General features: G+C 44.0%; 1 protein-coding gene, 1 non-coding gene and 1 pseudogene across 3 annotated transcripts in view; 1 reads left to right on the top strand and 2 right to left on the bottom strand.

The window, feature by feature from the left end:
• Positions 1-23,352, bottom strand: part of LOC100357943 (uncharacterized) — a 159,691-nt gene that overhangs the window by 19,519 nt on the left and 116,820 nt on the right. The window lies entirely within an intron of this gene.
• On the bottom strand, positions 7,058-7,999 carry LOC100358202 (olfactory receptor 1J4-like). The gene has a single exon (XM_089304991.1). It carries the CDS (start codon positions 7,997-7,999, stop codon positions 7,058-7,060), a length of 942 nt encoding a protein of 313 aa, XP_089161117.1.
• LOC149128881 (ubiquitin-conjugating enzyme E2 variant 2 pseudogene) lies at positions 8,476-11,243 on the top strand (annotated as a pseudogene). Its single transcript, XR_016227538.1, has 2 exons — positions 8,476-8,532; positions 10,773-11,243. The product of XR_016227538.1 is annotated as a ubiquitin-conjugating enzyme E2 variant 2 pseudogene (transcript).

The following is a 23,352-nucleotide window of genomic DNA, read 5'->3' as shown; positions in this document are numbered from 1 at the left end:
AATTGAGAAGCTTCTGCACTGCAAAACAGCAAAGCAAAGAGGTAACCAACAGAATGGGAGAAATCATTTGAAACTTACAATTGATAAAGGATTAATAACCAGAATATATAAAGAGATCAAGAAATTCAACAACAACAAAACAAACAACCCAGTGAAGACATGGGCAAAGGACTTAAACAGACATTTTTTAAAAGAAGAAATCCAAATGGCCAACAGACACATGAAAAAGGTTCAGGATCACTAGCCGTCAGGGAAATGTAAATCAAAACCACAATAAGGTTTCACCTCATACCAGTTAGAATGACTTTCATATAGAAATCAACAATCAACAAATGATGGTGAGGATATGGGAGAAAAGGTACCCTAATCCACTGTTGGTGATAATAAATTGGTAAAATCACTATGGAAGACAGTATGGATATCCCTTATTTATCTGAATATAGACCTACCATATGCCCCAGCCATCCCACTCCTTGGAATTTACCTAAGGGAAATAAAATCAGCATATGAAAGAGTTATCTGTACCCTCATGTTTATTGCAGCTCAATTCACAATAGCTAAGACAGGGAATCAACCTAAATGCCCATCAACTGAAGACTGTATAAAGAAATTATGGAATATGTACACCATGGAATACTACACAGCAGTTAAAAAATGAAATCCAGTCATTTGCAACAAAATGATGAATCTGGAAAACTTCATACTTAGTGAAATAAGCCAGTCCCAAAGGGAAAAATACCATATGTTCTCCCTGACCTGTGATAATAGAGCATCTAAAAGGCAATCTATAGAAGTGAAATTGACACTTTGAGAAGCAATGAATTGAACAGCTCTTGTTTTATTTTTCATACTATTTGTTGAACTCTTAACAGAGTTCATCATATGTGTATAAAGTTAATTGAAAATAGATCTTAATAAAAAATAAGAGTGGAAATAAGAGAAGGAGGAGGAAGAGGGGTGAGAGTGGGTGGGAGAGCAGGTACAGTGGGAAGAATCACCATGTATCTAAAGTTGTAATTATGAAATGTATGAAGTTTATAATTAAGTTTATAATTGTAAAGTTATATAGTTCTACATGCATTCCTTTGGACTTATTTGCCATGGGACCACAAAATCCCCTTAAACTGTGTGGTAAAAATACCACTTTAAGTGTTAAAGTGATCGTATGGATAGGATTAAGGGTCTGGTAATAATATTAGATAGAATTAAAAAGGAATGAATGCTCCAATATGGGAAGCAGCCCATACAGTGGACTCATAGTATGAAAATTGCTTTAAGTAGCACTCTGACCTAAGAATCCTTAAGGTGTTCTGGTCTGGCTAAAAAGCTGACAAGAGCATTTCAGGCATGGAAAGCCAAGACAATGTGGCAAAAAATGTCCTACATGAAGCAATTTGGTGGGTGAAACCCAGGTGGAAATAAGTGGTCATCAAAGAAGGAGGCACTTTTCTCTGAGGGGAGGAGAGAACATCCACTTTGCTTATGGCCTTGTCTGAATACTGACAGAGTTTGTGGATTCAAAAGGCTTCCGGCTGCCGTGTGCCTTCGGAGCACGTGGCCTCAGGGCCACAAGCTCCATGCTTTTTGGCCTGCTTGCTCCTCCCTGTGGCTAGATAGAGCCCTCACTCTCCTATGCATATTTCTCACTGAATAAAAAGCTTAAAAACTTAAAAATAAAGGCTTCCATAGCCTACATATTTCATGTCAAGAGCCTGGGGTGATCACTGATATACCTAAAAGTGTTACTTGTTAAATTAACAACAGGAGTCACTGTGCACTAACTTCCCATGTAGGACCTCTTCTTCGAAGAGTTGTATTAGGAAGATTAACAGTAAAACTTGTTCTCAAAGATTTATTTCATTTTAGTGTATTAAGTGGAGGATATTCTTATGTCTCATAATTTTTAGTTATGCCTGAGTGTCCAACTCTATTGCTTGTTTTCTTAGGTGCTTCCTTAATTAATGATAAAACTTGTTCTCAAGGACTTACTTTCTTTTAATGTGTTAAGTGGAGGATATTCTTATGTCTCAATAGTTATAGCTATATCTAAGTGCTCTCAAAAGACGTATCATTCTTGGGTGCTTCTTTAAAGTTAATTAAGTTTCTAAAAAAAAAAAAAAAGAAATGAAATTAACTTTGAAGTGCAATGACCTTGAACAGTCCTTGTCTCTACTGTTGAGGAACAGGTTGTTTTTTTCATGCAAATTGTTGAACTCTTTTACTTAGTATAGGGTTGGTCTTCAGTGTATAAAGTTAATTGAAAATGGATCTTAGTGGACAATGGGACTGGAAATGGGAGAGGGAGGAGAAGGTGAGGTGGGAGTGTGGGTGGGGGGGTATGGTGGGAAGAATCACTATATTCTTAAAGTTGTACTCATGAAATGCATGAAGTTTATATTCCTTAAATAAAAGGTTCCTTTGGGGAATAAAAAATACAGAGAAACAAAATTCTTCATACTCAAATCCCTTTACTGATAGATCAGAGACATTACATTTGGTTATTGCTTCTAAATTTCATATACTACAGAAAAGCCTTTAATTTCCTGCATTTTACATTGCAGTACAATAAGAGATGGGCCTGCCTTTATTTATAATTTTAAACAAATAATTAGTTGTATCAGTGCCATTTAAAAAAAAAAACTCATGCATTCTCCATTTGTTTGTAAGGTTTGAGCTCCTATTGGGGGGGGGGGGTCTCTCCACATCACTTGAGTACACACAGCAGAGCAGCTACTTCTGAAAGTGAGCAGTCGAGAGCAAGCTTCCAGGAGACCAAGGTGGAAGCTTCATGGCCTCACCAGCTTTGGTGAGGCCAGTGGGGCTGCTCCTGAAAGAGGGGCTCTCTGTCTCTCTCTCTCTCACTGTCTAACTCACTGCATAGAGCCCAGAATCTCACTGCCATACAAGCCATGAACCCAGCCAGTCACTGTTGGAAGGAACCTAAGCTCCGTCTCCCAACAGGAAGAGTAGCAAACAAGTTCTGGCCATTGTCAGCATCCCGTTAACATATGTAGCCTGCAGACAATATACCCACCTCCCACATTCAAAATTGGTCATCCTTTCCCAAGGAAGGGCCTCAGGTAACATCTCATTGCAACATCAGGTCAGTGTCTAAGATCTTGTATATGAATGAGGTCTCAAGGAAAAATCAGTTTCTTCAGATTTCATTCCCTGGGAACTGTTCCTGTATATCTAGGTAAGAGAAAAATTATCCTCCCTCTCCCCCCATACTCAACATAACGGTGACACAGACATGGGAGAACTATAGTAGACATCCCAGTTCTTTTGTAAATGCTCATTTTATTTTCATCCGTTTGAAATACAAAGTGACAGAGAGAGAGGGGGAGAAAGAGACAGAAAGACTGACTGACTTTTAATCTGCATGAATTCTGTCAGGGTTCCCCAGGAGCCCAAGCACTTGAGCCATAATCAGCTACCTCCCAGGATACATTAGCAGGAAGCTGGATCAGAAGTGGAGGAGCTGGGGCTAAAACCTGCACTTTGACATGGGATATGGGTGTCCCTGTTGGGGACCCCCACATGGCCCGAATTCTGTTAAAGCCCTAGATTTCAGGCTGGTGCCGCAGTTCACTAGGATAATCCTCTGCCTGCGGTGCCAGTACTCCGGGTTCTAGTCTTGGTTGGGGCGCCGGATTCTGTCCCGGTTGCCCCTCTTCCAGGCCAGCTCTCTGCTGTGGCCCGGGAAGGCAGTGGAGGATGGCCCAAGTGCTTGGGCCCTGCATCCGTGTGGGAGACCAGGAGGAAGCACCTGGCTCCTGGCTTCGGATCGGTGCAGCGTGCCGGCCGTAGTGGCCATTTGGGGGGTGAATCAACAGAAGGAAGACCTTTCTTTCTGTCTCTCTACCTCTGCATGTCAAAAAAAAAAAAAAAAAAAAAAAAAAAAAGGCCTAGATTTCAGAGAGCACCTCATGGCCTGAATTCTGCTGCAGGCAAGCACGCCAGATTGCAAAGGTGATCGGTGGAGTTATGCCAATGGCAACGGTCATTTGACATGGTGCTGAAGCAGCTAAGGAAGTGCTCTGGGCTCTGGTAAACGGCAAGTGGCGTGTTGGCCCCAGTTAGTAATTGTCCCCCTCAAGACCCCTCCACATTGTGATTTTTCTCTTTTTTTTTTTTTTTTTTTTTTTTTTTTTTTTTTTGACAGGCAGAGTGGACAGTGAGAGAGAGAGACAGAGAGAGAAAGGTCTTCCTTTGCCGCTGGTTCACCCTCCAATGGCCGCCGCTGCAGCCGGCGCACCGCGCTGATCCTGGCAGGAGCCAGGAGCCAGGTGCTTTTCCTGGTCTCCCATGGGGTGCAGGGCCCAAGCACCTGGGCCATCCTCCACTGCACTCCCTGGCCATAGCAGAGAGCTGGCCTGGAAGAGGGGCAACCGGGACAGAATCCGGCGCCCCAACCGGGACTAGAACCCGGTGTGCCGGCGCCGCAAGGTGGAGGATTAGCCTATTGAGCCACGGCGCCGGCTCGTGATTTTTCTCTTAATCTCAGCTTTGAAGCAAACAAGTCCTTCCTGTAAACACTCAAACTCCCCATTGTTCCCTTTTTCACTATGTTTAAACTCCTTCATCATGAAATCCTGTTTCCATGAAACTGGCACATTTTTGTATGATTAATTGATCACGTCTCTCTCTGTTGGTAATAAATACTTGATACTTAGAGTAACCAGAAATCTGGGCCTCTGCTTCTGCTTCCACCTTGACAGTGGACAGAGTGTCCCCTGGTTTCCCCACATTAAAATCTTTAATCTGAGTTTGCTTCCTTAATCTATGCAACACTTCCTCTTTCTGGTTAACCTGACCCCCTGCCCTGCTGAGCACAGCATGTCCCAGGCAACAACTGAACCAGCTGAGCTAAAATGAAGCCCTGGACATCCTGATGCTAGAGGTTGGGGGAGGGGGTGAGTAGCGTAGCACAGAGAGGACCACAGGAAGTAAAAGCTATGTTTCATTCATTTTCATTGCTGCTAATCTTCCTCTGATGGATACAGCACAATTCATCTCAATTCTGTTGACCAGTATTTGAATGATTGCTAGTTTGGCATGTTACAAAAATAGTGACGTTCTAGTACATGGCCTTGGGTAATGTTCATACACATTTTGTTTGACGATATGACTGGAAGTAGAATTTTTTGGTCTTACATTTTGCGTGTGTTCAACTTTAACTTTGCAGAGCGATTGGCATGTGGTAGCAATACTGATACATAAGCATTTGGATCATTCCTTATCCCAACAACACTTGGTTTAGTATCTTTTTTTTTTTTTATTTGACAGATAGAGTTAGACAGTGAGAGAGAGACAGAGAGCCCCTCTTTCAGGAGCAGCCTCACTGGCCTAGTTCTGAGGTCCCTTGTGACACAGTTGGTAGAGCCTGAAACAAGAGGATACAGACTCAGGTGCACACTATCCCTACAACCCACATCCCATCTGATGTCCTAAACCTACTGCACAGACAGACCCAACCATTCCCCCCTTCATAACTCATGGTGATTTCTGCAGGTCGCCTCCTTGTTTCTCCATTCTTATCCCCAGGGATTCTCAGTCCATTGATAGTGTAATACAAGTCTGAATTCTGTTTGAGGCCAGGTTAAGTTATTTCTGTTAGGTTCAAGCAAACTAAGAGTTGTGACTGAGTGTCCATTTTGGCTTCCCCAGTATAATTCTGTGGCAGTTAGAAGTTAGGTCTGCTCAAGGTATATAAAGTTTCACAAAGGACACTTGCCTATTACAGTTCAAAAATATAACGTTCTTAGTTTCCATCCAGCCAGAATAGTTAACAATGCATTCAGAATTCCAAACTTATTCTCCATTTGATATGCTCTAATATACCCCCCATCGAAATCCCCAAGCTCATATATTTCAAAAAGGGTTAATGTTATTTTGGTGTTAAAAATAATCCACCTCGAAGTACAGATTATTTATAAATCTTTACATTTTGGTAGTGTATTGTGAACAGGATATGTTTTTACTGGTATCAGAAGTGGGGTGATAGAGAGCTTTCTGGGTCCCCATACCTATTTGGGGTACTTGATTTCTTTAAAATTTTTTGAAAAATTGGGTGATTTGCAACTTGTTTCCTTGCTTCCTTAAGATTATAAAATGAATTAAAATTATTCAAGGTACCTATCCATTCTGTTCTTCAATATCAGTTCAGAGTTAGAAATAAAAAATAAGCCTTTATTCTACCACCTATTTCCCATCGATTTCTAAAACCTGTATGGTCCACCTTCAAAGGTCTTCTCTTCTCTCCCCACACCATTGTCTTCATCCTGACACATCTCCTTCATCACTGGGATGTATGATGAACTTCTGACAGGGCTCCCAGTCTTCAGGCCTCCTATCCATGGCCAAACCATCTGATGTATCAATTGCCTGAGTAATTTTTCACAAAAGTAAACATAACCTTCCCCAGGTTTAATCCTATAGCTGATGGGATCCTGTTGCTTGGAAGGGAATCTCTAAAAAGGGCAGCCCAGCCCTTCACAATACAGTGTTTTTCTGCCCAGGTAGAATCATCTCTGATGTTCCCTCGATAAAAACACACATATGCTCAATAGCACTACATTTTTTACATTTCCATGAACTTATCAAGATGAAATCATAACAGCGGACAGTGTCCCCATGCTATGTGGCTACTATCCAGTTTCCTTTCCTGACTTCCCATCTTCAACACCACCAATAAAAAATGCAAGAAAGACATTGTATGAGAGGTGAGGAAGGAAAAAGACAATTCCAAATTCTGTAACTTTTCTACACCAAGAAAGCCATTGGTCAAAATATTCAACAATTCATAAAAATTAATAAATTCCCAGGAAATGAGAGCAGAGGCTTAAGTTCTACTAGCTCTGTAATTTCATATCTAACAGGCAAGAGCAGTAATGGGTAATATCAACCCAGAATTCACAAATGTACACCAAAGAGTTGTAAGGAAAAGAGAGAATCATCAAGTATTTATGAGCCCTTATTCTAGGTTGAGCTGAGCTTAGAGGTCTAACATTTGAAGATAGATTGATACCCATCTCTGTTGTAAAAAGCGGAAATGTCACTGAGATGAGACTGTTGCCTTATTGAAGAGTTTCTCAAGAGCCCCCTTTATGTCCCTGTTCCTTAAGCTGTAAATGAAGGGATTCAGCAACGGGGTGACTACTGTGTACATCACAGAGGCAACTGTGCCCTTGTCCCTGGAGGCTCTAGATGAGGGGAAGAAATAAAGTCCAATAATTGTGCCATAATACAGAGACACCACAGAGAGGTGGGAGCCACAAGTAGACAAGGCTTTGCAGACCCCTTTGGTAGATGGAACTTTCAGGATGGTGGCCCCAATGCAGCTGTAAGAAATCAAGATGCATATTAGCGGCAGAGTAATGACTGCCACCCCTACTGTGAAAATAACCAGCTTGTTGAGGGAGGTGTCCGAGCAGGAGAGCTTGAGCAGAGCAGCAAGGTCACAGAAAAAATGGGGGATGATGTTGTCAGCACAAAAGGACAGCTGGGCCAGGAGGAGGGTGTGAGACAGGGCACTAGCACAAGACAGGATCCAGGACACAGCCACTAGCAAGGTACATAGCCCCTCTCTCATGATGGTGCTGTAGTGGAGAGGGTGACAGATGGCCACATACCGGTCATATGCCATGGCAGTGAGAAGGAAATTGTCCAGATCAGTGAAAAAGATGAAAAAGTACATCTGTGCTATACATCCTGCATAGGGGATGGATTGGTCCTGAGTTCGCATGCTCATTAACATCTTCGGCACAGTGACCGATGAGAAGGAGATATCAGTGAAGGCCAAGTGGCTGAGGAAGAAGTACATGGGGGTGTGGAGGCGGGAGTCCAGCCTGATGAGCAGGATGATGAGCAGGTTCCCCAGCACCGTGGTCAGGTACATGCCCAGGAACAGGGCAAAGATCACTCCCTGCTCCTCTGGCCGGATGGGGAGCCCCAGGAGGAGGAACTCAGACACGCTGCTGCGGTTCTCACTCCTCATCCTGCTATTCTCTCTGTTGTGCATGGAGCGTCTTTGAAAAAAAGCATAAACAAATGTTGACTTATAGCAAGCAGATAAAAATGAGATCCTTTCTATTGGTATGTATGCCAATATCTGCATTGCTTTATCCCTACCAAAAAACATTTTAAGTATATTGTATTATCATAAAATGAGAGAACTCGCCAACCAAAAAGAAAGGTTGATTTAGTGAAGAAGCAAATCCCACTGGAGTTTTCCGCTGTCTGCATGGCAACCCAGCTCAAGACATAATTTGCAGCTGTGTGTAATCAGAAACCAGCTTCCCGATGTCTTAGCAGAGGACTATTAGGTTAAAAACCTTCTCAATTTCTTTTCTGTTTCTGTACTTCTAAAAACAGTCAACAAGCTAAGCTAACTGAGCTTTCAAGCTGTAACACACTGAATTTCCAAAGTATGACATCAAAACCCAGTAACAAAGTAGAGGAAGTTTCAGTAATATGTACTTAAAGAAAATTGGATCAAAAATTAGTAACCAAGTTTTCACCATGTATAAAGTAAATTAGAAAAATAGCATGTTCACTGATTATAGTATCATGCTATAAAATAGGAAAAATATTATCAGCAGTTACAATGTTTATTGGGCTCTATTAAGTCATTAACCAATCTCCTGATTCAGCAAGCTCTCACAACATCATAAAAATCCACAACCCATGGTAGAAAGAGTGTTTATCAAGAGAGAGACGAAGATAGGGGCCATTGGTGTCCTTACCCCTTTTTAGCTTTTTCATTTTGAATTCTGGCATCTTGAACTATAGTAGATGGTAACCAACCCCAACAGAGGTATCCAAGTCCCCTAGTCATCAGTATCAAGTGTCTTATAAAATTTGGTTATGTCCTGCCCCAACTGCTACTTTCTCTTTTAATTAAAAAAAATTACTTATTTGAAAGAGGAGAGGAAGATAGAAATCTCCTATCTACCAGTCTATTCCTCAGATCCCCACAACAACCATGACTGAACCAGGTCAAAAACCAAAAGATGGACACTCAGGCCAAGTCTCCCGCATGGGTGCCAGGGACCAAGCGACCTGAGCCATCACCTGCTGCCTCCATGGTCCACATTAACAGGAAGCTGGAATAGGAAGTGGAGCTTTGACTGGAACCCAGGCACTCATGTATGGGATGCAGGTATCCCAAGCACGGTCTTCACTACTGTGCCAAATGCTCAACTCATCCTGCCAGCAGCCACTATCTATCCATTAAAATGTTGTATAGCCCAAGTTACCAAATCCCGTGAAGAAAGTAGGAAAGAGTTGATGCTTTTAGTATTCCAATTTAGAAGTCCCCTTTAAGCCAAGATCAATGCCAAATACCCACTACCTGTGCATACAAATAGTAAGATGTTAGGATATCATTATAGTGGCTCCAATTACAAAAGAAAATTTCAACAGATTTTTATGCAGGCTAAGGGTAGGCTTAAAATTCTTTGCTTCGAGGACCTGACAGACCTTTCTCAAAAGAAGAAATACAAATGGAAAGCAAATATATGAAAGAATGCTCAGTATTGCTAGCCACCAGGGAAATGCAAATCAACACCACAATGAAGTATCATCTAATCCCTGCTAGAATGCCGACTATCAGAAAGAAAGTAACAAATGCTTGCAATGATGTGAAGAAAGGGGAACTCCTATGCACTGTTGATGAAAATGTGTATTAGTACAGACACTATGATGGAGATTCCTTTAAAAACTAAAACTAGAAGTGCTGTATGAGTCCAGCAATCATACTTGTGGATATATATCCAAAAGACTTGAAATAATTGGATCAAAGAGATATCTGTTCCACCATGTTTATTGGTAGCACTATCCACAATTGCCAATATATGGAATCAATCAAGGTGTCTGTCATCAGAATAATGGATAAAGAGAATGTGGCAGATACACAAAAAGAATACTCTTCAGCCATTAGGGAAAAAAAACAAACAATGAATCCTGACTTAGGCAGCAAAATGGATAGAACTGGAGGTTATCATGTTAAGTAAAATAAGCCAGACACTGAAAGACAGACAACACATGTTCTCACTCATATGTAGAAGCTAAAAAATAAAAAGCCAAAAAAGGACACCAAAACAAAAGTTTGAGCACTGAGTGCTAACTCATGATAGTAATTACTAGAAGCTGGGATGGGGAACAGAGGGAGTTTGGATAACATGTCCCAGATTGGAGCTATATTGCAGGAATAAGTTACTAGTGCTCCATAGCGTAGCAGGGTGACTATAATTCACAATAATGTATTATATATTTTTGAATAAAGAACGTACTCCAAGGTTCCAATCATAAAGTAGTGTAAAAGAAGAGGTAAAGTTAATAGCCTGATTTGATCAGTACACATGTATCTGAGGTGTTGCACAGTAGCCTATAAATATGTATCATTATTGTTAATAACTTTTTTAAATGCTTTATTTTTGTAAGATGATAATCTGAGCTTATTCTTACCCTAATTGGTTATGCTATTCTCCATTTCAAAGTAACCAAAAATCAGCCAACGTAAGAGTTCAGAATGGATCCATAGCGAAGAGAAGTGAGAATTCCTGCCCCGGGTTCCCAGTCTGCCCCTACTTACTCAAGCCTCTCAGGCCTCCTTGAGGCTGTGACCTTATGGATAAGTCTGCATCTATAGACTGCATGGTATATGGAGAAAAGCTTTGCAATTAGAGGTGGATTCAAATCCTGGCATTGTCACTTCGTAACTGTGAGTTCTGCACAAGTGGATCAGTTTTCCCATTTCTAAACTGAAGGTACGACTTGGAGCTCAGGGGCTGTGGAAGAAGGTGGCAGTATCCACAAGAGTTAGAGTTCCTCATAATTTTTGCTTGTTGGAAGAACTTGAAGAAGGACAAAAAGGAGTAGGTGATGGTACAGTTAGCTGGGGCTTTGAGATGATGAAGCTATGACACATACAAGTGGACAGGCATGATTATTGGGCCACCAAGGACAAATTATGAGAGAATATATAGCCTGAAAGTAGAATGTGGACCTAAATACCCAGAAGCTCCTCCACCAGTCAGATTTGTAACAAAAAGTAATATGAATGGATAAATAACTCCAGTGGAATGGTGGATGCACGGAGCATGCCAGTATTAGCAAAATGGCAAACTTCATATAACATTAAAGTTGTACTTCAAGAGCTACGATGTCTAATGATGTCCGAAGAGAGTATGAAGCTTCCACAGCAACCAGAAGGACAAACGTACAACAGTAAACATTAGTAGATCTCAAACTTGTTGCCTTAAACCAACAACAACCTTCTACTTTATGTCCTGATTAAACATTGCAATGCAAAGTACATATTCGGTAAAGCATTCCAGCTGGGATACGTGACCCAGACATTTGTAAGAATATATTTCATGTCTATACACCCACTATGTTTTCAGGTAATAATGGGAGGAGAAAAACGCAGCACAATTTTTTTTCTCTTGTTGAGGCACTGTCGTTTAAACATAAACCTGGAGTGCTCCAAGTAGGATTTGGGTTTACAAGACACAAACATGGCGAGAAGTGTCAGATGGCAGTGGAAACGTGTGTTTCTGAAAAGTAAAAATCCCAAGTAGGACAAAGAGAAACAGCATGCTTTATCCATCTTACTTGGTGAAAGAGCTGCAGCTGAAATTGTTTAAAGTAGCAGGTGCAATGAGTAGTGTCACAAATTGTGTTAAATTTTGAAGCTGGTAAGGGTGCTAACTACTGATAGTATAAAAATATGCTCAGGATTTTTTTTTTGACAGGCAGAGTTAGACAGTGAGAGAGACAGAGAGAAAGGTCTTCCTTTCTGTTGGTTCACCCCCTGAATGGCCGCTATGGCTGGCGTGCTGCACCCATCCAAAGCCAGGAGCCAGGTGCCTCCTCCTGGTCTCCCATGCGGGTGAAGGGCCCAAGGACCTGGGCCATCCTCCACTGCCTTCCTGGGCCACAGCAGAGAGCTGGACTGGAAGAGGAGCAACTGGGACTAGAACCCGGGGTGCCGGCACCGCAGGCGGAGGATTAGCCTAGTGAGCTGCGGCACCAGGCTCAGGATTGTTTTGATACCTGTATTTTAATTAACAAAAAAGAGGGGGGTCAATGAATTTCTGTTAAAAGCTGTTCCTGTGTGTTACGTGTATCAGACATGGTAAATATTTTTTTACAATCTTAGTTTAACAAACCATGCATTTAAGTTCAAGCGAAGTTAAAAAAAAAAAAAAGGAAGAAGTGTATGGATATGTGCGTTCAAATTAAAGTTAGTCCTAAAATGTAAATAAAATGTGAAACATGTCCTCAGGAAAAAAAAAAGTTTAAAAAATAAATAAAACAACACTAAGAGCTTAAGTCAAGAGAATATTGTGAGTATTAATAAGATAGCATATGCAAAGAACAATGTCAGAGAATTGGCACAAGTTTACCCTTGTCTTCCCACTCTTCATATCATGGGACTGGTGCTCACTCTCTGGGCAGATACTGAGCCAGGTTCAGGTACCAGAGCGTCCTCTAAACATTTGCAGGTGAAAGTAGCAGTGATGTCTAAAGGGGGAGGAATGATCAGAAACATCAGTAGGAAGCAAGGGAGGGCTGGCCACCATTGCTTGCAGCAGACACACACATTCTGATACCTGGACCGTGAATGATGAGACGGCTCTATTCCTCACCTCCCTCGGGCTGGGGCTTAACAACATGAGTCACTGACCAGCAGTCAGTCAGTGGCCAGAACAAGAGAAGACTTCAGCAAGGGACAGAGAAGTGATAAGCACCTGAACACACACACACCTACTACTAACGAAGCACATTTAGTCCTGCTTTGTACTTGCATTGTCCAGCTCCCAGGAGAATGGACTGGCCTCTCAGCTTGTCTCTAGAAGACTCAGAGACCAGATGCAGCACACAACTCCTGTGGTGCTAAACCTCTCGCTGACATCAGAGAGAAAAGTCATGAACCTGGAGCTTATTCTTCTCAACTTATCAGCTTTCGAAATGGAGATGTGAAGACTCCAGGGAGAAACGCAGTGGGACAAGAGACCACGTCCTTGGTTAGAAACATGTATAAAACGTGGATAATTGCTGTGCTTTCCTCGTCTCCCTCCAGGACCATGCCCTAGGGCAGTGGTCCCCAAATTTTGATGTTCATCAGAGTCATCAGGGGAGCTTGTTAAAGATGCTGTTCCCAAGTGCACTACCATAGCATGCTCAATTATGACATTTGAACCAAGTGGTGCTGGTACAAGCAGTTCTAAGGGCAGACTATGAGAAACATCATTCTTAAGGGGAGTGTTGGGGGGCATGCCCCGTGAATGAGGGCCCAGAGGAGATGGGGCAGGCCATCTCAGCAAGACTCCAATTTCCCCACGTTAGGTCATAGTCTCAAAGATGGAGAGGGATTTTCCTGTCAAGTGGAAGTTCTTATTTGTTTGCTGCTTACAAAATTAATTCCTCTTCATGATAATATTCCAAAAACTACAGACACAAAAGCAATAGAGAAGTCAAAGTATCTCACCCTTCCATTATTCATTTTCTAGCCTTCTAAGAGGTTCTTGTTCATAAACATGTATATTTGCATAGGTGGGATTTATTTTATAGCTTTTCTTTTTCTATGATAAGTTATTGCAATCATATTTAATATTTCTACTTCTGTGCACGTCAATATTTACATACCTACTAAATTTTTAAGTTTTAGTTAATCTAATGAATTAACACAAAGACTTACTATAAAACTTTATTAAAGACTATGGATGTGGGGAGCAACTCGGATTAGACTGTTACTGGAATTAAGACTTATTCTATGCATCTGCTCTCCCACAATATGGCGCTGGGAGAGGAGGAAACAGCTTCTACACAGCTGCCTCCAGTTCAACCAATAAACTGTAGGACCTGCTCCTGATTGGAGGAGAGCAGCGTACTCGGCGTGTGGGTAGCACAGTTGGGATTAGTGGAAGAGGACTATAAAGGAGGAGAGAGACAACATGCACCAGGAACATCTATCTGAGGGAACACCTGTGCAGCCCCCGAGAGAGCCGGCCGGCAGTGTGCTGCTCCCCCGCGGAAGTGGGGAAAGTGGCAGGGGGAACTGCCCTTCCACGGAGGTGGAAGGGATGGTAGAAAACCCGGGGAGGGCCGAGCAGACGAAAGAACAGCGCAGGGTCCTGTGTTGTTCCTCCACGAAGACGGGGAGCGACATAATGGTGCCGTGACTCGGATAGGAAACCTAGGAGGGAAGAAACAGGAAGAAGTGGGAAAATACCGGAGAGAGAGACTAGCAAAGAGCCTAGGGAAAAGCCGGACGGAAAAGGTGCCGGAAGAAGCTATTGAAAGCCTAGGCATAGACTCGGATATGGACTGTGGGAAAGAAGTTAGGATTGAAAGCGAAAGTGAAAGCTTTCATAGACTCGGATGCGGACTATGGCGGGGAAGCTAGGAGATTGAAAGCGAAAGTGAAACCTGGAGGAGGCTTGGACTCGGATGCGGACTGTGGGGAGAAACCGGAAGAAATGAGAGGGGAATATTGTTGTTGGAAGAAAAGTTAGGGAAACATACCGGGTAGAGAAAAATGTTAGGGAAATTGAAGCCGTGGGGGCAGGCCGAGGCGGAGACGTAAGCCAGCTTGGAATTCTTCAAGTCAGCCCGGGGAGCAAAAGGCGAAAATCTGGAACCAGAGGCAGAGATGTGGGCCGCCAGGTTGGAATTCGCCTGGTTAGTCCAGGGAACTTGGACTGAATGCCGGTGGCGGAAACGTGAGCTATGCTGTGTGATTCGCGGAAGCCGCCGCGTGCAGAGAGAGCACGGGGCGCTAATAGATAGGGAACGCGGGGCTAGCGCGAAGGCCGTGGTGCGGGCGTGAAGGGCGTGGAGACCGCAGAGCGCGCGAAGCCGAGCTGCGCAGAGCCGGGAGCCCGCCGCAGGGCGGGCACCGGGAAGCCGCGCAGATGAGAGAAGCGCAGGCTGAAGCGGCGCAAAGCCGGGAAGCCGCCGCGGGGCGGCGAGGCGCCAAGAAGCAGCCTCGGGGCGGGCACCGGGAAGCCGCGGAGATAAGAGAAACAAGTTTAGAAGTAAAATGAGAGAAATAGGAATGCTGGCAGATAGAAGTAAAATAGGAGAAATAGGAATGCCCGGAGATAGAGAAATAGAGAAAGGCCTCCCCACAACACAGCAATGAGAGAGCTTGGATTCGGTCTGCCTGATTAGTAAGACGATAAGCACCTGCAGGCAGTTCTAGCAGAGCAGAGCATGCGCTGCAGGGCACCGAACACAGGCACGCATCAGCGCCTAAAAACCTCGTTGCAACATGACGAAGAGAGGACCCGGATTCGGTTTGCCTGATTGGTAGGGCTTGTAAGCACCTGTGGGCAACTCTAGCAAGCAGAGCAGAGTGTGTGCCACGGGGCACCGAAGACAGGCGCGTATCAACGCCAAAAATAAAAAGAAAGGGGGATCTGTGGGGAGCAACTCGGATTAGACTGTTACTGGAATTAAGACTTATTCTATGCATCTGCTCTCCCACAATATGGCGCTGGGAGAGGAGGAAACAGCTTCTACACAGCTGCCTCCAGTTCAACCAATAAACTGTAGGACCTGCTCCTGATTGGAGGAGAGCAGCGTACTCGGCGTGTGGGTAGCACAGTTGGGATTAGTGGAAGAGGACTATAAAGGAGGAGAGAGACAACATGCACCAGGAACATCTATCTGAGGGAACACCTGTGCAGCCCCCGAGAGAGCCGGCCGGCAGTGTGCTGCTCCCCCGTGGAAGTGGGGAAAGTGGCAGGGGGAACCGCCCTTCCACGGAGGTGGAAGGGACGATAGCAAACCCAGGGAGGGCCGAGCAGACGAAAGAACAGCGCAGGGTCCTGTGTCGTTCCTCCACAAAGACGGGGAGCGACATATGGAGACTTTACAGCATCTATTTTGTCAATTGTTTGATTAAAGTTACTTTAATATCTCTAAAAGCATTTATTTTAATGGCTCCCTTCTCTTGGTTCCTCAGTGCCTGTGGCTTGCTTATTTGTAAAGAGAGGAACTCAGTTGTAACAATACGTTAATAGTACAAGTTCAGGTTGAACTCTGAAAAGGATGGCAAGAGGATCAGGTCCTAGCCTACGTCAAAGATTATGGAATGAAATTAGATAGCAACATAGGAAAGTTGCCATTGCAACATTCCACACAGTCATCACCGAGCAAAGCCCTTCAGAATGTTTTGATTTCTATCCTCACAACTCAGACTCTTGTTTAAACCTTTACGTCCAAGACGTCAATTCTGCAAATAGTTCAGTAATTTATTTATTTCAAAGTTACCACAAGTGATATAATTATTGCTAAATTTAAGTCTTTATAGATGTTATGTGTATAGGATGATGGAACATAATGTCAACCTAGCTTTCAATGTCAAGTCAGTCTCTGTCTATACATTTATTAGTCTTGTGTTATTATAAAACTGGTCAACATCGTATTTTGCAGAGGGCAGATATAAAAAATGGGGCTATAAAGACTGGAGTAAAAATCTGATGCATGTAACAGCAATAATATGGGTTGGATTCAATACAAACGCTCTGTGATGGCTGTGTCAAGAAACATGGGACAGGTTAAAGGAGACCTTTTATAAATGAATGACATTCTTAGCAAAGATTAAAGAAAAAAGGAGAAGGAGGGAGGGGGATTCAGGGAGGGAAGTATGGTTATACCTGTGAAATACAGGAAATCTTTTTTCTTTATATTAATAAAATTTTTTAAGATTTAGCTTACTTATTTGAAGGGCAGAGTTACAGAGAAGGAAAAGGAGAGAGAAAGAGAAAGGTATCTTCCATCTGTTGATTCACTCCCCAAATGGCTGCAATGACCAGGCAAGGCCAGATGGAAGCCAGGAGCCAGAAGATTCATCTGGGTCTCCCACATGGGTCCAGGGGCCCAAACATTTGGGCTATTTTCCACTGCTTTCCCAGGCATATTAACAGGGAGCTGGATTAGAAGTGGAGCAGCCGGACTCAAACCAGCACCCATATGGCACGCTGGCATTGCAGGTGGCGGCTTAACCAGCTATACCACACTGCCGGCCCCCAAAACTTTAAAAAAAAATAGAGAGAAAGAAACAAATGACATTATATGGCATAAAGCTGTCAGGATCCTGCCAAGAAGTCAAGTGTAGCTATCTGGAGGCACTGCTTTTCTGAAATTATCTAGTACTGTAAAGCAATGTGCATTTTATTGTGTGTGATGTATGAAATAATTGCTCATTAAAAATATAAAAATTTGGTGTAGAGTTGTCACAGAACATGTGAATACATCCTAACCCTTCAAGGAGAATCAGAGCATTCTCAGTGACATTAGAAAGTTACAGGTCATACTGAAATCCCAGAAAGCTTTCTGGGAAAGAGAAACCACGGATAGACATGAGATGGCATTTTTGAAAGCTTTGTCTTTATTTTCATTGAACATGTAGTTTGATTTGATGATATAAAGCATGACCTGTGGCTGGCACCACGGCTCACTAGGCTAATCCTCTACCTGTAGCGCCGGCACTCCGGGTTCTAGTCCCAGTTGGGGTGCCGGATTCTGTCCCAGCTGCTCCTCTTCCAGGCCAGCTCTCTGCTGTGGCCTGAGAGTGCAGTGGAGGATGGCCCAAGTGCTTGGCCCCTGCACCCACATGGTAGACCAGGAGAAGCACCTGGCTCCTGGCTTCGGATCAGTGCAGCGTCCTGGCCGTGGTGGCCATTTGGGGGGTGAACCAACAGAAGGAAGACCTTTCTCTCTCTCTCTCTCACTAACTTTGCCTGTCAAAAAAAAAAAAAAAGCATGACATGTAGCATCTGACATGTACATATCACAAATAAGAGAGAAGAAAAGGCTGATAGTTTAGGAGAGAATATTAGTGCCCATGAATTATGGGGATATTATCTCTTACAGCAGAAGAAGGGAATGGGCTATAACTACATGAGTCACTAATTTCTTTATTATTAAAAGATTTGGCCATCTTTTGCTTCATTCTGCCTACTACCAGAGTTCATCTAAAGTGCTCTAAGTGTGAATCCCATAACTTCCAAGATTAGTTTTTTTTTTTTTTGACAGAGTTATAGACAGAGAGAGAGAGAGACAGAGAGAAAGGTCTTCCTTCCGCTGGTTCACTCCCCAAATGGCTGCTACGGCCAGCACTGTGCTGATCCGAAGCCAGGAGCCAGGTGCTTCTCCCTGGTTTCCCATGCGGGTGCAGGGCCCAAGCACTTGGGCCATCCTCCACTGCCTTCCCGGGCCACAGCAGAGAGCTGGACTGGAAGAGGGGCAACCGGGACAGAATCTGGCACCCATATGGGATGCCAGCACCACAGGCGGAGGATTAACCAAGTGAGCCATGGCGCCAGCCCCCAAGATTAGTTCTTAAACCCATTCTTTTCAAAGTATGGTTCACTCTTGTACCACGTTAGCAACACGTGTCACCGTGTGAGCAGTGTGTTTTTTCTTCATACTATTTGTTGAACTCCTTACTCAGTGTAAGGTTAATCTTATGACTATAAAGTAAACTGAAAATAGATCTTTGTAAAAATTGAGAGAGGAGATAGGAGAGGAAGGAGGAAGAAGGGTTGGAGCATGGACAGGAGGGAAGGTAGGGAAGTATCACTATGTTCCTAGATCTGTATATATGAAATACCTGAAATTTGCATACTTTAAATAAAATTTAATAAAGAAATGCACATTCTGGGACAGGCATTGGGACATAGTTAGGATATAACACTTGGAATGCCTATATCTGATTGGAGTGCCTGGATTCAAGTCCCAGCTCAGGTTCTGATCCCAGCTTCCTGCAGATGCACATCCTGGGAGGTAGCAGGTGATGGCTCGACACATGGAGAGACAGCTTTCTCTTGGCTGGTTGTTGTGAGCATTTGGGAAGTGAACCTGTGGATGGAAAATCAACCAACCACTCTCTCTCTCTCTCTCTTTCTCTCTCTCTCCCCTACCCCTCTCTCCCTCATTGTCTCTCACCCTTTCAAATAAAATGAAAATAAATAAAAAGTTTTTAAATTCTTGCAGCCTACCCAAGAAGTACTGAATCAGAATTTGCAGGGTGGACCCCAGGATTCAGTGTTTTCATAAGCCTCCTAGGAACCCAATGCACCTGAAGTTTGAGAAGCTTTGCTTTACAGTCTTCATTAGAAAAGCAGGAGATCCAAGAAGGGTGCTCAGTTCAGAGGGGCATCTGAAGATAAATGATGTTTGCAGAGCCTGCCTTCTGATTTAGCATAAAGCCTGCCTCATTAATGATTGAATAGGGTTAGGTACCGTTAAGCTGTATCAACCACCCAGTGTTGCCAAAGGGGGCGTCTCTAACTTGTCCTTTCTTGATTTCCTACAAAGTCCTCAATCTTGTGAGTTGTTTAACATTTTACACCATGGGCAGAGAGGAAGATATCTCCACATATATGTAGCAATATGTAGTCTTTGATGTCAGTAGACCCATAAAATGCAAATAGAACCCACTCCGTCAGCCGAGGAGAGGATAGAAAAATAATATCCAGTCATGTGTTACTTTGTGATGGAGATCATGTTCTGTGAAATGTGTGTTCAGGCAATCTTGTCTTTGTGTGGATATAATATATTGCACTTAAACCTCAGTGGTGTAGGTCACTCAGTGAGGCCTCTAATGCAATCAAGAGATGCAGTAAATGTGAAACATATGAGGCCATTGCTGGCATAACATAGTAAACTGACTTAACAGTAGGCCATATCCTTATAAGTAGGAGTACAGTCTAAAACAACAAATAAAACTAGAGTGTAGCAAATATACAAACCAGTAACAGAGTTGTTTATTCATACCAAGTATTATGCAGCATGATAATTGTATCACTGCATTTTTATATGACTGGCAACACGTCAGGTTTGGTTACACCAGCATCACCAGAAACATACCACTAATGCATTGCACTACAGTGTGACAGCTACAATGTCACTAGGCAATAGGAATTTCTCAGCTCTGTTAGGATGTTATAGAACCAGTAGTCTGCCACTGACAGAACTGTCACTATGCAACTCATGATTATACTTGAACTCTTAAGATTCTAGGTTATAGGCTGGCCTGATGGCATGGCAGGTAATGCTGCTGCCTGTGACGCAAGCATGCCATAGGGGCGCAAATTCGAGTCTCAGCTGCTTCACTTTTGATCCAGCTCCCTACTAATAGCCTGAAAAAAGGATTAGAAGATGGCATTTCGGCCCCTGTACCCACGTGGGAGACCTGGAAGGAGCTCCTGGCTCCTGGCTTCAGCCTGGCCCAGCGCGACTGTTGCAGCCATCTGGAGTGAACCAGCAGATGGATTATTCTCTCTCTCTCTCTCTCTCTCTCTCTAACTCTGACTTTCAACTAAATATTTTTTAAAAAGATTCTGGATTATATCAAAGCTTGGCATTGCAGGTCAAAAATATATGAGTCTCCAAAATTTTTCTCAAATAAAGATTAACCAACCATATATTATTATATTATCTATCTCCCTCAATTTGGCAGAAATAAGTAATAAAAATTAATTACCTTTTACTGATCAAAGGCAATTTATATGAGAAAGCCTTATTTTTTTTTTTTTTTTTGACAGGCAGAGTGGACAGTGAGAGAGAGAGAGACAGAGAGAAAGGTCTTCCTTTGCCGTTGGTTCACCCTCCAATGGCCGCCGCGGCTGGCGCGCTGCGGCCGGCGCACCGCGCTGATCCGATGGCAGGAGCCAGGAGCCAGGTGCTTTTCCTGGTCTCCCATGGGGTGCAGGGCCCAAGCACCTGGGCCATCCTCCACTGCACTCCCTGGCCACAGCAGAGGGCTGGCCTGGAAGAGGGGCAACCGGGACAGAATCCGGCGCCCCGACCGGGACTAGAACCCGGTGTGCCGGCGCCGCTAGGCGGAGGATTAGCCTAGTGAGCCGCGGCGCCGGCCGAGAAAGCCTTATTAATAACAATGAAATTTGGCCAATAAATCTTCATATTACTAGGTAAAATGCCATCATTTGTCTTCGTGCTTGGGGACATAAAGAGTTTCGAGACATATTTAAATGGAAACTCAAATACAAGCAATCCATCAAAATGAGGTTCTGAGTTTTTAAAAAGCCAGTGCTATGTGAGAGAAATGTTGCTCTGCTGGAGAGTTTCTTAAACATTTCTTTCATGTCTGTATTACTAAGGCTGTAGATAAAGAGGTTCAACATGTATGCGACTGTTGTGTACTTGGTAGCCACAATGATGTCCTCATCAATGGAACGACTTAATGTTGGGAACAGGCACTGTCTGAATCTTGCCCCCTAACACAGAGGCACCAGAGAGAGAGAACCACATGTGGAAAATGCTTTGCAGGTCCCCTTGGTTGGAGGGACCCTCTGGGTGATGGTCCTAGTGTAGCCACAAGGTACCAGGATACATGTGAATGGCAAAGCAGTGACTTACACCCCTGCCGTGAACGTGACCAACTCCCTGAGGAAGAAGTCTGAACAGGACAGCCCGAGCAGGACGGCGAGGTCACAGGAGAGAAGGATGGCAGTAGCAACACAGCATGACAGCCAGGTCTGGAGAAGGGTGTGACAGAGAGGAGCTAGCACAGCTGGCACAGGATGCTGCCGCTGACACGATACATATATATTCTGTCATGATGGCAGTGTAGTGGAGAAGCTGAGGTAAGGCAACATATCAATAACGTGCCTTTGGGGCAAAAAGGGAGCTGTCCAGGTCAGTTACAAAAATATGAAAAAATGTACTTGGGTGATACAGGTGCTTAGCCTAGCAACTTAGATGCCACCTTGGATCCTTACATCCCACATCAGAGTTCCTGGGTTTGATACCTGGTTCTTCTGATTCCAGCTTCCTGCTAACGCAGACCCTGGGAGGCAACACTGATGGCTCAGGGGTGCCAATAACGGTTCCTGCCACCCACATGGGAGCCTTGGGTTGAGTTTCAGGCTCCTGACTTTGACTATCCCATTTCCAGCCATCTGCAGTATTTGGGGAGTGAACCATTAGACAGGACTGATATTTCTCTCTCTCCCTCTCCCTCTCCTCTCCCTTCTCTCTCTCTCTCTCTCTGCCCTCCCTTCTCTTTCCCTCCCTCTCCTTTCTTCCCTCCCTCCCTCTCTCCCTCCATCTCTCCCCCAACTCACTCCCAAAACGTGTGTCTGGGAAATGCACCCTGCAGAGGGAATGGACTTCTGATTATGTACATGACCATAAACATCTCTGGGACAGTGACAGACGAGAGAGACAGCACTGAAAGTCAAGTGGCTGAGGAAGAAGAACTGAATGTGTGGAGGCAAGAATCCACTCTGATGAGCAAGATGATTGGCAGGTTCCCTGGCATCATGGTCAGGTACGCTCCCAGAAACAGGACAAAATCATGCCCGGCCAGTGCCATGGCTCAATAGGCTAATCTTCCACCTGCGGCGCCAGCACTCCGGGTTCTAGTCCCGGTCGGGGCGCCGGATTCTGTCCCGGTTGTTCCTCTTCCAGGCCAGCTCTCTGCTGTGGCCAGGGAGTGCAGTGGAGGATGGCCCAAGTGCTTGGGCCCTACACCCCATGGGAGACCAGGAGAAGCACCTGGCTCCTGCCTTCGGATCAGTGCAGTGCGCCGGAGGCAGCGCACCAGCGGCGGCAGCCGTTGAGGGGGTGAACCAATGGCAAAGGAAGACCTTTCTCTCTGTCTCTCTCTCTCTCTCTCATTGTCCACTCTGCCTGTCCAAAAAAAAAAAAAAATGCCCAGCCCCTCTGGCTGGCTGGGGAGCCCCAGGATGAACTTGGCCATGTGTCTCTGGTTCTCCTTCCCTGCTATTCTTTCCTCTGATGAAGATGGAGAACGATTGGGAGTACTAGCAAGGGGTGGTTTCAGCACTTAACCTCTCTTCCCTGAGATCTCATAACCTCACATTTGATATTTTCTTTCTTCCTCTCTGGTTCTTTGATGTCCTTTTTGGGACACAACACTTTTTCTGCCATTTCCTTAACTGGCAATGCGCGGCCTGCCCTCTTCATCAATGGTTCTCTTCCCTTCCTTTTCCCTCTCTCTACGCCCATCTTCTTCTCTTTTCTCAACTTTTCCTATTCCTCTCTTTTTAGGCAAAATAACTCTGTCCTATGTTGATGGTCCAAGAATTTCTATCTCTACCCACAATGTATCCATATGCCTACTGAATTTCTTCTCATGGATGACCCTCGGGGACCTAACTCTCAATATATTAAAACTTCCGAAATCTATTTATCCTTCTATAGCCCCCCCCACCTAAGTGAATAGTACAACCATACAATCAGCTATCCAAGTCATAGATTTAGAGAATTTTTTGACTTTCCTTATCTTCACTTCCTATCGTCTTAATCAGAATGAGCTCACATCAAAATTAACACATTATTTAC

This window comes from Oryctolagus cuniculus, chromosome 1 (assembly GCF_051225735.1).
Source record: "Oryctolagus cuniculus isolate XC-2025 breed Fujian yellow rabbit chromosome 1, ASM5122573v1, whole genome shotgun sequence".
Lineage (NCBI taxonomy): Eukaryota > Metazoa > Chordata > Mammalia > Lagomorpha > Leporidae > Oryctolagus > Oryctolagus cuniculus.
Note: the sequence above shows the minus strand (reverse complement) of the source record. Positions and strands in the feature narration are given on the sequence as shown.

Bases quoted from the DNA above. Each gene is read 5' to 3' on its own strand.
- LOC100358202 (XM_089304991.1), bottom strand. From the start codon at position 7,999: ATGAGGAGTGAGAACCGCAGCAGCGTGTCTGAGTTCCTCCTCCTGGGG.